Raw genomic sequence first — 14686 nt, 5'->3', positions numbered from 1 at the left:
AGGTGTGAGCCACTGCGGCCGGCAGAGACAGGTCCTTCTTATCCCTGTGAGGCACAGTATCTCTGCCATAGATTGGGTCCCTGGTTTGGGGAGAGGGTAAAACAAGCCCTCATTCTTGGGTCTCCTCATTGGACAAGCTGGCTGGGCAAGTCACAGCATCCACATTTGGTGGAACATGGGTGTTGGTAGACCCCAACCCAGAGAGCTTGTACCCTTGCAGAGGATGTCTCCTTCACTACTGCACTGGCTCCCCCTGCACAGAGACCTAAACCAGCTTGGGCCTTAGGGAAGCCAATAGAGGAGGTGTAGCTGCTTGTTCTCCCTCCTGCCCATCCACTTCAGCTCACTGTAATATCCCAAGTGGTCTTCCCCTTGCTAGAATCAGAGGACAGGCTGACCTAAAAACCAACTCAGTGTGCAGCTTTTCAAAGCAATGAATCAGGCAGGGCTTTTGACATAATGTCCTCTGCAGTTCATTTTAAACAAGGATACAAAGTATTATTAAATGTATATTTTTAATAAAGCCAATAGTTATTTTACTTATAGGAGCTTTAAAAGATACAAAATGTAGAGTTCCAGTTTGGAAGCATTGTAACTATACACACAATGTCCTGCTGATGCCCTAGCAAGGCAGCCACGCCCAACCATGCAAAGGACACACACGTTCACACACGCACACACATGCGCTTTGGCGAGACCCCTCTGCCAAGCGCAGCACCTGGAATTACCAGTGTTCAGAACAAGGCGGTGCCGGGAACACAGCACCTACATGGAGACCACACAAACGGCTTCACACAGTCTCACAGCCCATGGAGATGCAATTAGAAAATGTCTTCCTTAATAGAGAAAAACAAACTGGAAAGTGACAATTAGCGACGTCACCTGTGCTGGGGCATCAAGGATTGACCTCTGTCCAAGGTGAGGCCTTTGGAGAGGCACTATTAAAACAAGAGTACTTCAGTATAACAGAACTCGAAATACAGGGCACTGTGGACACATTACTGAAGGAAACAGAAAACTATCTTACAAGTAGAACAGCCATAGACAACTTTAACAGAGATTAGCGTGCACACTGTGACAGCTAACACAGACAAGAGCCACGCAGGGTTGGTGCAAAGCACGTGCCTGAAAATGTCTATATACAAAACAGTTCTTTGTAAACATGGTGAGGTGAATGCTCAGAACCACGGCAAAAGATCATAAATACAGGCAGCAATGCATCCCCACACAGCACAAAAGACAACACCTGAGGCCTGGGAAGGGCCTGACAACACAGTACTAAAAACTCAGGTGGCTGGGCTCAGACACCCTACAGGTCCTCTCGAATTAGTGTGTGTGTGTTTACATACATATATATATATATTTTTTTTTTATTCTTTTTTTTTTTTCTTTTTGAGACGAAATCTCACTCTGTCACCCAGGCTGGAGTGCAGTGGCACAATCTCAGCTCACTGCAACCTCCACCTCCCGGGTTCAAGCGATTCTTCTGCCTCAGCCTCCCGAGTAGCTGGGACTACAGGCGCACGCCACCACGCCCGGCTAATTTTTGTATTTTTAGTAGAGATGGGGTTTCACCATATTGGCCAGGCTGGTCTTGAACTCCTGACCTTGTGATTCACCCACCTCGGTCTCCCAAAGTGCTGGGATTACAGGCGTGAGCCACCACGCCCGGCCTCTTTTTGGTATTTTTATATATAAATTTACTTATATCTGTAGAAAAACGAGAACATAAATGTGTTATTACAATCTTTGCTGGAAAAGCTTATATGGAGTTAGAAAGAATAAACCATTTATTAGTAGTTAACATATATTAAAATGGTTTAATGATTTAAGAAAATATAAAAAAAATATTAATACTGTCAAACTTTCATACCAGAAAATATTACGGATTTTTCTCAGACTTTTTCAAAGATGAAATATGAAAAATTTAAATAAGTTTTATATAAAGAACTTTCTGTAACCTCAATTAATATACAGTGGGATATGTCTATTCTATATAGATATATTTATTATTATTTCTCAATTTAAGCACCATTCAATTCTTCTGGATCCATTCTGGCTGGAAAATATCCCTAAATCCACAGGATGTTATCTATTTAATGGCACATGTTAACTGAAAATGAGGTGTTTTTTTTTTTTTTTTAAGAAAAGACCTTAAATTAATTTCTATCTACATCTTAATTGGTTTATCTTCTGAGCCAGCTCACAATGTCAATGCAATTTCTAGTGCAGGTGTCTCTGAGTGCCCCTTGACCACACCCCGAGGATTGTGGCAGTGTCCTGGCCATGTGTGGAAGGATCGAAGGGCAGCAGGTGCAGCCTTGCTCTGCACATGGACAGCAGCCGGCTGGTCCACTGCCACGCACCTTCAGCAGTATACCTCCGGCACAAGTTCCACCATCCTGCTTCCGTAAAGCTGGGAAAGGCCGCAGTCCCTGGGTGCTGCTGGGTGGCGAGGAACTGTCCACCCCCAGAAACCCCAGGTGACTGCTTCCAATCACAAATATTCTGTATTTTGCCCATTTTGTATAAGCTTAAATAAAGATAGTGTTAAACAAACCTCCAGCCACTATATCTGTTATCTTAAAATATTCAATGCATTTTAGGCAGATGTTTTAACTAAAAACCTACATGAAAAAAATAGCTATAAAGTACAGTGATTGGCGTGGTCATCACTCAAGGTGTGGAGGAGGGAGGAGAGAGTTTCCGAAAAATGGTCAGTTATGCCCTCAGCTTTCAGGCCTGATGTCTTCCCAATACACAGCAGGACTAAAAACCCAAGAGTTGTTTCTTCAAGTGTGGCCGTGGCGCCTGCATCAGAGTCACCTGCGGGGCTTATTAGGCATGCAGGTTCCCTAGCAAGCCCCTGAAGGCCAGACGCCTGTGTCTCCAGCTGGCTCTCCAGGACTCTGATGCTGCCATCGTTTCAGAAGCCAGGTTTAAAGGCTCGGGGCTGCCAACCACCCTTGTCCCCAAAGAACCCTCCCTGGGATGGGGCGCACTGGTCCTCTGAGGGGCTGGTGTCAGCTAGGTGGCCCTGGGGTGGGGACACTCATCCCCACAGCTCTGGGCGGGCAGGCAGGCAGGCTGGCCGGCCTGGGGTCAGTACTGGGGCAGATAGGCTGGCCTGCGCTCACCCTTCCCAGGGAAGGCCTTGAAGCCCTTGGGTGCTGCCTTGTGTGCTGGTGGGGGTGGGGGCTGTGGTGGGGTCTGCACGTAGGAGAAGGCAGCGGCACTGCAGTCGTTGGTTGCGGCCCACACTGGAGACTGCAGCATCTGCATGGTGTCGTTCCACTGGCTGCCAGGGCTGGTGACTGCATAGAGTGGTGCGCTGGGGCTGGGCAGCGTGCTGGGAAGCGGGGAAGGGTGCTGCCAGGGTGCTTTGGGTGGCCATGTTTTGGTTTTGTTATCCTGAGAGACAAAAGAGAATTCTTAGTGGCATTTCGGGCAATGTATCATCATTTCCCACCTCCCCAGATCCTTGGCCCTTATTCCCTCCTAGGAAGCCAGGTGAGAGCCCCATTCACTCCCACACCCCTGTCCAACAGAACTTCTTGCAATGATAGCCATGTTCTGTGCCTATACAGTCTAGTATGGTAGCCACTCGCCACATGTGGCTAGTGCAAACTGAGGAAGTGAACTTTTTTTTTTTTTTTGAAATGCAGTCTCTCTCTCGCCCAGGCTGCAGTGCAGTGGTGCAATCTCAGCTCACTGCAACCTCCGCCTCCCGGGTTCAAGCGATTCTCCTGTCTCAGCCTTCTGAGTAGCTCGGATTACAAGCGCATGCCACCATGCCTGGCTAATTTTTGTATCTTTAGTAGACATGGGATTTCACCGTTAGCCAGGATAGTCTCGATCTCCTGACCTCGTCCGTAATCCACCCGCCTCGGCCTCCCAAAGTACTGGGATTACAGGCGTCGCCACTGCGCCCGGCTGATTCTTTTTAAAAAGTATTTTAGAGGCAGTCTCGCTCTGTCACCCAGGCTGGACTGCAATGGTGCAATCATAGCTTACTGTAATCTCAAATTCCTGGGTTCAAGCCATCCTCCTGCCTCAGCCTCCTGGGCAGCTAGGACTACAAGCATGTGCCACCATGCCTGGCTAATCTTTTAATTTTTTTGCAGAGACAGTGTCTATATTGCCCGGGCTGGTCACATACTTCTGGCCTCAAGCCATCCTTCTGCCTTGGCCTCCCAAAGCACTGGGATTACAGGCATCAGCCACCACACCCAGCCTGAACTTTTATTTGTATTTAAATTTACATAGCCACATGTGGTGAATGGCTATCACACTGGACAGCACAGCCATAGAGCTTCCTGTGGCTCTGAGTCAGCTGAGGTGGCTAATCATTTACACAAAATTAATCACCACAAAGAAGACCCCTCATTACTTTGAGGCCCTCTGAAAACTGCAGTTGTGGAAGCTAGCCCACGTCTGTGCCCACAGAGCCTGCCTGAATACCTGGTTCACGTCCTCCACTGTGGTGAGGAGAGGCGGTGAGGGCAGCGTGCTGGTGTCTTGCTCTCCACTGCTGTGTTTCCTGCAAGAACCAAGAGCTCAGGGCAGTGATTGCTTGGCTTCCTGCCCAGCCCACCTGCAGGGTACACACTAGTGCTAGGCTCCAGCATCTCCAGGCCCTGGTTCTAGGAGGGGAGGAGGCCTGCCTGGGTCAATGGCGTAAAGGCAGCTAAGGGGAGCCAGCAGTGAATGACGGCGCTCCTGCACGGCCAGTGCAGGTGGAGGAGCTGGGGGTAGAGGTGACAGGCAAAGACAGGCACTGGTTTACTCAGCTGCTGAGTCCACCTTCTTTGGCTTTTTTAATTATTATTATTATTTTTTGATACTGAGTCTCACTCTGTTTCCCAGGCTGGAGTGCAGTGGCATGATCTCAGCTCATTGCAAACTCCGCATCCCAGGTTCAAACAATTCTTGTGCCTCAGCCTCCCGAGTAGCTGGGATTACAGGTGCGTGCCACCATGCCCAGCTAATTTTTGTATTTTTAGTAGAGATGGGGTTTCACCATGTTGGCCAGGCTGATCTCGAACTCCTGACCTCAGGTGATCTGCCCGCCCAAGCCTCCCAAAGTACTGGGATTGCAGGTGTGAGCCACCGAGTCCGGCCAGCTTTCTGTTAATTTATTTAAGAGATACTGTTTCCAGTCAGGCGTGGTGGCTCAGGCCTGTAATCCCAACACTTTGGGAGGCCGAGGTAGGCGGATCACGAGGTCAGGAGATCGAGACCATCCTGGCTAACATGGTGAAACCGTGTCTCTACTAAAAATGCAAAAAATTAGCCGGGCGTGGTGGCGGGCGCCTGTAGTCCCAGCTACTTGAGAGGCTGAGGCAGGAGAATGGTGTGAACCTGGGAGGCAGAGCTTGCAGTGAGCTAAGACTGCGCCACTGCACTCCAGCCTGGGCAACAGAGCGAGACTCCATCTCAAAAAAAAAAAAAAAAAAAAAAAGAGATACTGTTTCCAAGCACTAACGATATGTGACTTAAAGCCCATTCGTTTTACTAATCACATGAAAAAGTCTGTTACAAGGTTGAATGAAAAAGGCAGGATGTGGCCAGATCAGAGCCGGCACTCCTGCATGCAGACAACAGTCTCTGCAGAGATGGTGCCAGATGTGACTTCTTAGAAGTCGAATCAGTCATATGTCTGAAAGAGAAGTCTCAAACTCCACCCCCGGTTCAAACTTGCTCCTCCTGCAGGCTTAGCACTTCAGTTCATGGCACCCTTCACAGAAGCTCAGGCGGAAAACTTGTGTGTCATCCTTGACTCTTCCCACCTCACCCATACCCCACTGCCAATTCCCCACCAGTTGCTGCTGCACTTTGTTCAGCTCTCTGCTCATCAGAAGCCTCATTGACTAAGTGCTGGAAATAGAACATCCACCTGTTCTCTGCATTTACTACCCTCATACCCTGCTTTATTTTCCTTCAGAGCACCTAGCCTAACCTGACATGATTTTTTGATTTTTGAGACAGGTTCTAACTCTGTTGCCCAGGCTAGAGTGCAGTGGCACAAACACAGCTCACTGTAGCCTCAACTTCCCAGGCTCAGGTGATCCTCCCACCTCAGCTTCCCAAGTAGCTGGGACTACAAGTGTGGACAGAAAGCATCTGAATGTGTGCTCGTGATTGGTCACTGCCACCCCCCACCCCACTACTATTCTGTGCAAGTACCATTCTGTCTTCATCTACCCGCTCCCCACTGCCTATCCGACAGAGCCTGGCCTGTCCAGCAAGGACCATGTAACCTGGCCTCCCACTCTGCTCCACAGCATGCCCTCCACTCCTGCCCATGGTCCTTAGTCTGCCACCCTGACCTTGCTTTCTCATATCCACAGCAGTTTCTCTACTTATTTCTAACCACGCTCTCCTCTTAGTTCAGAGACCATTTTAATTTTTGTGACTACTTTTGAAAGCTATATTACTACTTTTCCCAACTTTGAAATGCCATTCACAGGTCATTTTATCCATCTTTAATAAAGAGACGGAAGGTCAGTGAGGGCCAGCCCCTTGTCTAGGGTTGCAGAGCCTGTTGGTGAGTCCAGATTAGAACTTGCAACCAAGGGCCTGCTCTTCCCACAGAAAGGGGTGCCTCCTGCAAGGCACAGACCAGCACAGACCAGCACCGGCCAGCACCGGCCACCCCGTCTCCCAAATCGATCCGCACAAGACAAAGCCGGCTCTTCCTTGTGGAAACCGCCTCCTGCAGGTGCTCTTCAGAGGCTTCAGCCAGGCTGTGCTGGAAGAGCCCCTCCTCTCACACAGGGAGACTGGGGGCGACTGGGCTCCTGGCTTTCCCAGGGAGTGAGCCATGAGTTGCATTCACATGCTCCTCTCTCCCCACCTTGGTTTAGAAATCCCTTCATACCTTCTCTGCTTGACAGCAGCAACGAGATCAGGCCCTGAAAACATGGAGAACAAGCTGTCCCCGTTGGCTGAGGATGTCTCATCACTCGAGCTGGCGGAGTCTCCCTGAGCACCCGACCAGCCACCGTGCAGGCTATCCCTGAAAGCCAGAGAGAGAAGCTGGGCCAGGGCCTCCTGCAGCCCCACCACCCGCCACCCCACCCTGAAAGGGCAGTCCTTACCCTGCATTCATCCCATAATCAAATAGTGGTCTCTTGTCTCTCCCTTCTTAGAACGTGAGGTTTTCCTCCTTTGCCTTATTTCAAAAGTAATACATATCCATCACTTCCCTTTATTCCTCTAAGAAGCCTATGGTTTGTATATGAAATGTGTTTTAGAAAAAACAAGGGAGGGAGAGCATGGGGAATAGCTAATGGATGCTGGGCTTAATACCTAGGTGACTGGATGATCTTTGCAGCAAACCACCATGGCACACATTAACCTTTGCAACAAACCTGCATATCCTGCACATGTACCCCTGAACTTAAAAGTTGAAAGAAAAATTTTTAAGTAAAAAAAAAAAAAATTAAAAAATAACAGAAAACAAAAAGTTGAGCTGGTCTTTAGTCATCCAGATTTATTAACCATGTAGCAATATGGGATATAAAAAAATCCCCAGTTGTCTTTACAATAAAAATTTGCAATTCTCTCAATATACTAGAATCTCAACTGTACACTTTTGCTTTTCGTAGGCTATAATGACAGCATTCCATAAATCATGTGGGCTTCGCAGCCACACTCATTTCAGTATAAAGGCCGTGCTAAACATGCCTTTACCTCACAAGCACCATCATGTAAGAGCCTTGTCTAGGGCTGAAGAGTCTGTTTTGAAAATCATGAATGTATACCAATGGCGTGTTCACAGGGACACATCACACTACTTGTGGCATCTAACAGTCAGCCACATGACTCTGACCCCTAAAGATTTAATCCCATGTCACTCTCTCACATGGGGGCTTGGAATTGAACTGCCTGAAAAGACTGCACACAGGCAAGGAGCCTCTCTCTTCTCAGAGGCCCCTCGGGAGACACTTGGGTCTCAAACTCAGATTTCCTGAAGTACCCAGCACTCACCCTTCTGTGAAGAACTCGGGGAAGGGCCAGGTCCGATGGGCGTCATCCACAGGCGGCCAGTTGCCCCGGGGGTTGCCTGGCCGGCGACCGTGCTGGGCCTGCCGCTTCTGCTGCATTGCCTGGCTGACTCCTGCCACATAGCGTGCAAACTCTGGGTCTGAGCCCACTGCATTGGGACAAAGGAACAAACCAGGTTTGGGGACAAACTGGCTTCTTGGTCATTCCCTACGCTTTGCTAACATGCGGGTCACACATGCAATGAAAGGCAGTGAGGAGCTGCCAGGCTTGTGCCCCACAGCGTGGGCTGTAGGCTGTGCCCAGCACCCTGCTGTGGGGAGATGGGACTTGCCGCACCTAGGGCTGAGGCATGGGTGTGTGCCAGGGCTGTCAGGAAGGGCTGTGCCTAGGACAGAGGCAGGCTAAGTGTGAAAGAAACAAAGAGAGAAAAATGTTTTGATTTTCCCATGACTAGATTTTAAAGACAAATACTAATTACTTAAAATATTTCTAGCATCAGCCAGGCAGAATGGCTCACTCCTGTAATCCTAGCATTTTGGGAGCCTGAGGTGGGCAGATCGCTTGAGCCCAGAAGTTCGAGACTAGCCTGGCCAACATGGCGAAACCTCATCTGTACAAAAATTAGCTAGGTGTGGGCCAGGTGCACTGGCTCACGCCTGTAATCCCAGCACTTTGGGAGGCTGAGGTGGGTGGATCACAAGGTCAAGAGTTCAAGACCAGTCTGACCAAGATGGTGAAACCCTGTCACTACTAAAAATACAAAAATTAGCTGGGTGTGGTGGCAGATGCCTGTAATCCCAGCTACTCAGGAGGCTGAGGCAGGAGAATCGCTTGAACCCAGGCGGCAAAGGTCGCAGTGAGCTGAGATCGTGCCACTGCACTCCAGCCTAGGCGAAAGAGTGAGACTCTGTCTCAAAAAAAAAAAAAAAAAAAAATTAGTTGGGTGTGGTGGTGTGCACCTGCAGTCACAGCTACTTGGGAGGCTGAGGTGGGGGGATCACTTGAGCCCAGGAGGTGGAGGTTGCAGTGAGCCAAGATTGCGCCACTACACTCCAGCCTGAGAGACAGAGCTAGATCCTGTCTTTAAAAAAAAAAAAAAAAAAAAAACTGGGCTGGGCTTGGTGGCTCACACCTGTAATCCCAGCACTTTGGGAGGCTGAGGCGGGTGGATTACCTGAGGTCAGGAGTTCGAGACCAGCCTGGCCAACATGGTGAAACCCCGTCTCTACTAAAAATACCAAAAATTAGCTGGACGCAGTGGCAGGCACCTGTAATCCCAGCTACTCCAGGAGGCTGAGACAGGAGAATCACTTGAACCTGGGAGGCAGAGGTTGCAGGGAGCCGAGATCGTGCTATTGCACTCCAGCCTGGGTAACAAGAGCAAAACTCCAACTCAAAAAAAGTCCAGTGTCTTGGTGCTCTATATCTAGCCTAGAGTCATTAGCTAACAACTTAGAAAATCACATGATGACTTTGGCCAACTGATAACCTGAACGTTAACAAAGCATCAAAGCATTGGGGTCAGCCAGATAGAGGTTATACGCTGATCCCACTTGAGCTGAAGTTTGATCTAGTATTTTCCTGGCTATTGGACAGGAGATTTGCTCATTCCATCTGAACATCTTAAGTGTGGCAAAGAATAAAATGAAACTTCAGAATGCTTTAAGAGGTGGCTGGAAACACTGGCAATGCTGAACGGAGATATGCAGGGCAGTACAAACAGGAGAAAAGCACAGATGGCATTTACAGAAAGTGTCAAAAAAAACATATGGCAGGAAAGCATCTATGCATCATGAATCAAATGTGACTCAGCAATGCATTTTTTAGCTTAAAATTAGGGAAGATACTAGGGCACAATCCCATTATCAACTTATCCTTAAGGCACTGTCACAAGATGATCTCAGTCATGCTGGCCTATCTCCCGATCCCCATCCTGCACTGAGTTTGCCTATCCAGACGGGGGCACTAGATGGCGCCCTCTGATTCTGTCCAGAGGGGTGCCCCTCAATCTGCATCAAGGGCTATGCAGATCTTATGCCCTCAGGGCAAGGTCTGTAGAAAACTACACCATGGACTTCAGGGGCAGAAAGGAACACCCAGAAGGGAAAGAGTAGGATTTATAGTTTACAGACAGAAGAGGTATCCAGGACTCAGAGGTCAAATATGGTAACATTCTTATTCATTTATTAAAAATAAATTTTTTTTAGACAAAGTCTCACTCTGTTATCCAAGCTGGAGTGCAGTGGTGCGATCTCAGCTCATTGCAACCTCTGCCTCCTGGGTTCAAGTAATTCTCGTGCCTCAGCCTCCCAAGTGGTTGGGACTACAGGTGTGTGCCACAACACCTGGCTAATTTTTTTGTATTTTTGGTAGAGACGGGGTTTCACCATGTTGGCCAGGCTGGTCTTGAACTCCTGGCCTCAAGCAATGCGCTGGCCTCAGCCTCTCAAAGTGCTGAGACTACAGGCATGAGCCACTGCGCCCGGCCTCAAGTATGACACAATTCTGACAAATACTGTTTATACTCTGGATTTAGTTATATGACAGTCAAAAAATGTACACACCATTTATGAGCAACTGAGAAAATGCACTGTGCCCACACCAGTGGGTGGCAGCCAGTGGGCTTGCTGTTTCTTAGCAGGGTTGAGGTGTTTACCCTTCTTGTGGCCCAGGGTTGCAGGCACAAGGGTTTCCTACATCCATCCACCCAAGGGGAGCAAGCACAAGACAGCAGGAGCAGCGGCATGAAGAATATTCAAGCCAGGCATGGTGGCTCACGCCTGTAATCCCAGCACTTTGGGAGGCCGAGGTGGGCGCATCACGAGGTCAGGAGATCGAGACCATCCTGGCTAACACAGTGAAACGCCATCTCTACTAAAAATACAAAAAATTAGCCGGGCAAGGTGGCGGGCGCCTGTAGTCTCAGCTACTTGGGAGGCTGAGGCAGGAGAATGGCGTGAACCCCGGGGGGCGGAGCCTGCAGTGAGCCGAGATCGTGCCACTGGACTCCAGCCTGGGCGACAACAAGACTCCGTCTCAAAAAAAAAAAAAAAAAAGAATTTTCAGAAGACACGAGCAATGCTCAGGCGCAGTGGCTTATGCCTGTAATCCCAGCACTTTAGGAGGCTGAGGTGGGTGGATCACCTGAGGTCAGGAGGTCAAGACCAGCCTGGCCAACATGGCAAAACCCCATCTCTACGGGCGCAGTGGCTCATGCCTGTAATCCCAGCACTTTGGGAGGCCGAGGTGGGCAGATCACGAGGTCAGGAGATAGAGACCATCCTGGCTAACACGGTGAAACCCCGTCTCTACGAAAAATACAAAAAATTAGCTGGGCACGGTGGCGGGTGCCTGTAGTCCTAGCTACTCAGGAGGCTGAGGCAGGAGAATGGCGTGAACCTGGGAGGCGGAGCTTGCAGTGAGCCGAGATTGCACCACTGCACTCCAGCCTGGGGGCAATAGAGCGAGACTCCGTCTAAAAAAAAAAAAATTAGCTGGGTGTGGTGGCAAGCACCTGTAAGTCCCAGCTACTCAGGAGGCTGAGGCAGGAGAATCATTTGAGCCCAGGAGACAGAGGTTGCAGTGAGTGGGGATCGCTCCACTGCGCTCCAGCCTGGGCAACAACGTGAGCCTCTGTCTCAAAAAAAAAAAGAAAGTAGTGTTAATCCCAGCATTAACTTCCCTCCTATAACAAGTGCTGGGTGTTTCAGCAAGGACTGTCCTCTTCTGGTGGTGATTTACTTGTACGAGTATTTGCTATACTTATTTGTAACATTTCACAGTACTCCCCTGTGAATGAAATACATTTTCTACTTCTGTGTATGCCTTTTGCTAAATTAATTAGAGAAAAAAGTTCGCATGTACCTATGTTACCAAATTCTCTTACTAATTTTAGATGGTTTTTTTTGGGGGGGGGGGGGTGTTCAATTCTATTATCAGCAAAAAGATGTGCTGCTTAACTTATCATTTTCCAAAGCTTAGACCACTTATTTCATTGCTTTTTGTCTTGCTGCATTTGCTGTGAAGTCCAAGACAAAGTTACATGCTACAGGTGATAACAGTTGCCCTGTCTGATTCTTGATATTAACTGAAATGACTTTTGTTTCATTATATAAGGCACTATTTGCTATTAGCTTTTAGTAGATAGTCTTTTTTATTTTTTATGTATTTACTTATTTTTTAGAGACAGAGTCTTACTTTGTTGCCCAGGCTGGGCTGCTGTGGTGTGATCATGGCTCACTGCAGCCTCAACCTCCTGAGCTCAAGCGATCTTCCCACCTCAGCCTCCCAAGGAGCTGGGACTACAGGCATGTGCCACCACACCCAGCTAATTTTTTTATTTTTTGTAGAGATGGGGGTCTCACTATGTTGGCCAAACTGGTCTTGAACTCCTGGCGTCATGCAATCTGCCTACCTCAGCCTTCCAAAGTGCTGGAAATTACAGGCATGAGACATCATGCCTGGCCAGGTTTTCCACTTCTTGGTATAATTGTGTAATGCCTATTTTGCTAGGAAAGAATCCATTTTCTGCTGAGTTTCCAAATGTATTGCTATTAAGTCTTAGATGGTATTGTCTTAAAGTCGCTTTTTTTTTGAGACAGGGTTTCTCTCTGTCATCCAGGCTAGGGTGTAGTGGCATGATCATAGCTCACTGCAGCCTCAAAATCCTGGGGTCAAGGGATCCTACTGCCTCAGCTTCCTAAGTACCACCACACCCAGCTAATTTTTTGTTTAATTTTTAGTACAGATGAGGGTTTTGTGATGTTGACCAGGCTGGTCTTGAACTCCTGGCCTCAAGTGATCCTCCCGCCTTAGCCTCTCAAAGTGCTGGGATTACAGGCATGAGCCACTAAAGCGCTTTTAATGTATCTTTTCTATTTCCTAATTTTGTTTCTCTTTGTTCTCTCTTAATCAAGCTTAGAATAAATTGGCTTATACATTTTATTGGTCTTCCAAAGATCCTTTAGAGTTATTTGCCATTTCTACTCTATTTTCCTTTTTAATTTACTTATTTTTGGCTTTTCCCCCTTAATTCCTCCTCCTAGTTTGTTCTTGTTTGTAAATTCCTTCTCTAATTTCTTAAGATGACTCTGGTGGTATTTTCATTGTCTAGGCCAGGAGAAGCTGTATTCTATGAAGGCAGGAGAGTGTCTGTCACCTGTCATAGGTCCTAGAGTTTAGGCAAAAAAAAAAAAAAGCATCGTAAAGAACAGGTTATACAATCAGGAAAAAAGCACCCCACAAAGGGCTGCTGACCTTGGCTGCCGGGAGTAGGCAGGCCTAGACTGGAGCCCACTTGAACTATGGGACTTTGAGCTATTCAAGTAACCTCTCTTAGCCTCAGTTCTGTTCTCTACAAAGTAAGAAAAATAGTCTACTCATGTTCTCAGCCCCTTTCTCACCACTGTTTCCCATCTTGCTAGATCTGCCCCATACTTGCCTCCACAGTGAGAAAGGGTCGTAAAGGGGGTTAAGTGATTTCACCTTCACAAGTAAGGCTGCAGCAGACAGGCCCTGGGAAGACCTCAGCAGTTGCGTTTGCTGTTGACACTGGGCAAGGGATGGGAGGCCTCACATACCTGCAGGATCGAAAGGCAGAATCTCTCCCAGCATTCCAAAGACTCCATCACTTTGGTCACGGTTTGGCCAGGTGTTATTTCTAGGTCCCTGCGGCTTCTGTCCCAGAACCTCTGACATCACGTTATCCATATAGCTGCTCACCAGACCCAAGCTGTACAAGTCAGAACTGAGATCAGATATGCCAGGCCACTGACCAAGAGGAGATAGACCTGCTCCAACAGTCTGCGCTGGCTGCTGGGATGAGCCATGTACCCATTTCCCAGGTGCCCGAGGCTGGGGTGGGGGCTGCTGCGGTCCAATGGGCTGGAGTAGGTGTTGGTAGTATTGGACTTGAGGTTGTTGCTGCTTTGGAGACTGCTGCTGAGGTGCCATTCCCGGCTGGGGTGTCAGAGGTGTGTGTGCCCCAGCCTGGGGTGCCCGTGGTGGAGGAGGCATGGGCAGTGACGGCTGCTGTGGCTGCATGGCTCCTGCCTTCTGCTCAGTCACCATGGCTGTGGCAGCAGAATTACGCCTTGTCACCAACGGAGAGCCCTGATGTGACTGGCCCATGTTAAAGCCCGAGAGAAAATCTATCACCTCTTGCATTTCCTGATCAGTTGGTAAGTTCATACCCTTCTCATCCTTGCCATCATCTCCATGCAGGAAGTTCTCACGCCTCTCCATGAGAAAGCCATTGGCCACTGTATTACTGGAATTCTGAGCTGACTGTGAAGGGTCTGTAGTCCTGGGGAAATTACCAATGTTCAAAATGCTTTGTAACCTTGTATCAATATTGCCAGGCATTTTGGCCTTCTCTTCGGAACATCCAGCTATGAAGATGTTTTTGGAAGGGGTATTTTGGATGGAATAATTTGTGCTGCTGCTGGAGCTGGTACATGAAGCTTTCTTGGTGAACCGGGATGTCAGTTTGGAGAATGTCTTCTGCAGGCCACCTGAAGATTTGTTTCCATTTCCAGAAGGCAGGTCAGCCTGGTTGCCAAAATCACAGATCTCCCTTTGCAGCTGGATCTGTATGCAGGGTAAAGCTTGCTCCCTATTTAAACAGAAATTTGTTTAAAAAAAAAAAAAAAGACAAATATGTAAAATAATAAAATGG

At 48.3% G+C, this 14686-nt stretch overlaps 1 protein-coding gene across 28 annotated transcripts in view; it reads right to left on the bottom strand.

Moving 5' to 3' along the window:
- Nucleotides 1-496: 496 nt before the first annotated feature.
- The window catches only part of GARRE1 (granule associated Rac and RHOG effector 1), a 101126-nt gene continuing 86936 nt past the window's right edge, over nt 497-14686 (bottom strand). For 25 of the 28 annotated variants that reach the window (XM_063719206.1, XM_063719211.1, XM_063719197.1 and 22 more), the window contains 5 exons: nt 13590-14623; nt 7993-8158; nt 6881-7018; nt 4462-4540; nt 497-3411 (listed from right to left, as the gene is read on the bottom strand). In XM_063719206.1, the coding sequence (XP_063575276.1) occupies nt 3103-3411; nt 4462-4540; nt 6881-7018; nt 7993-8158; nt 13590-14623 (1726 nt within the window). In that variant the 3' untranslated portion in view covers nt 497-3102. 28 annotated transcript variants of the gene reach the window in all.

The sequence above is a fragment of the Pongo abelii genome, chromosome 20 (assembly GCF_028885655.2).
Source record: "Pongo abelii isolate AG06213 chromosome 20, NHGRI_mPonAbe1-v2.0_pri, whole genome shotgun sequence".
In the NCBI taxonomy this organism is placed as follows: domain Eukaryota; kingdom Metazoa; phylum Chordata; class Mammalia; order Primates; family Hominidae; genus Pongo; species Pongo abelii.
This window is presented reverse-complemented; position numbering and strand designations above follow the sequence as displayed.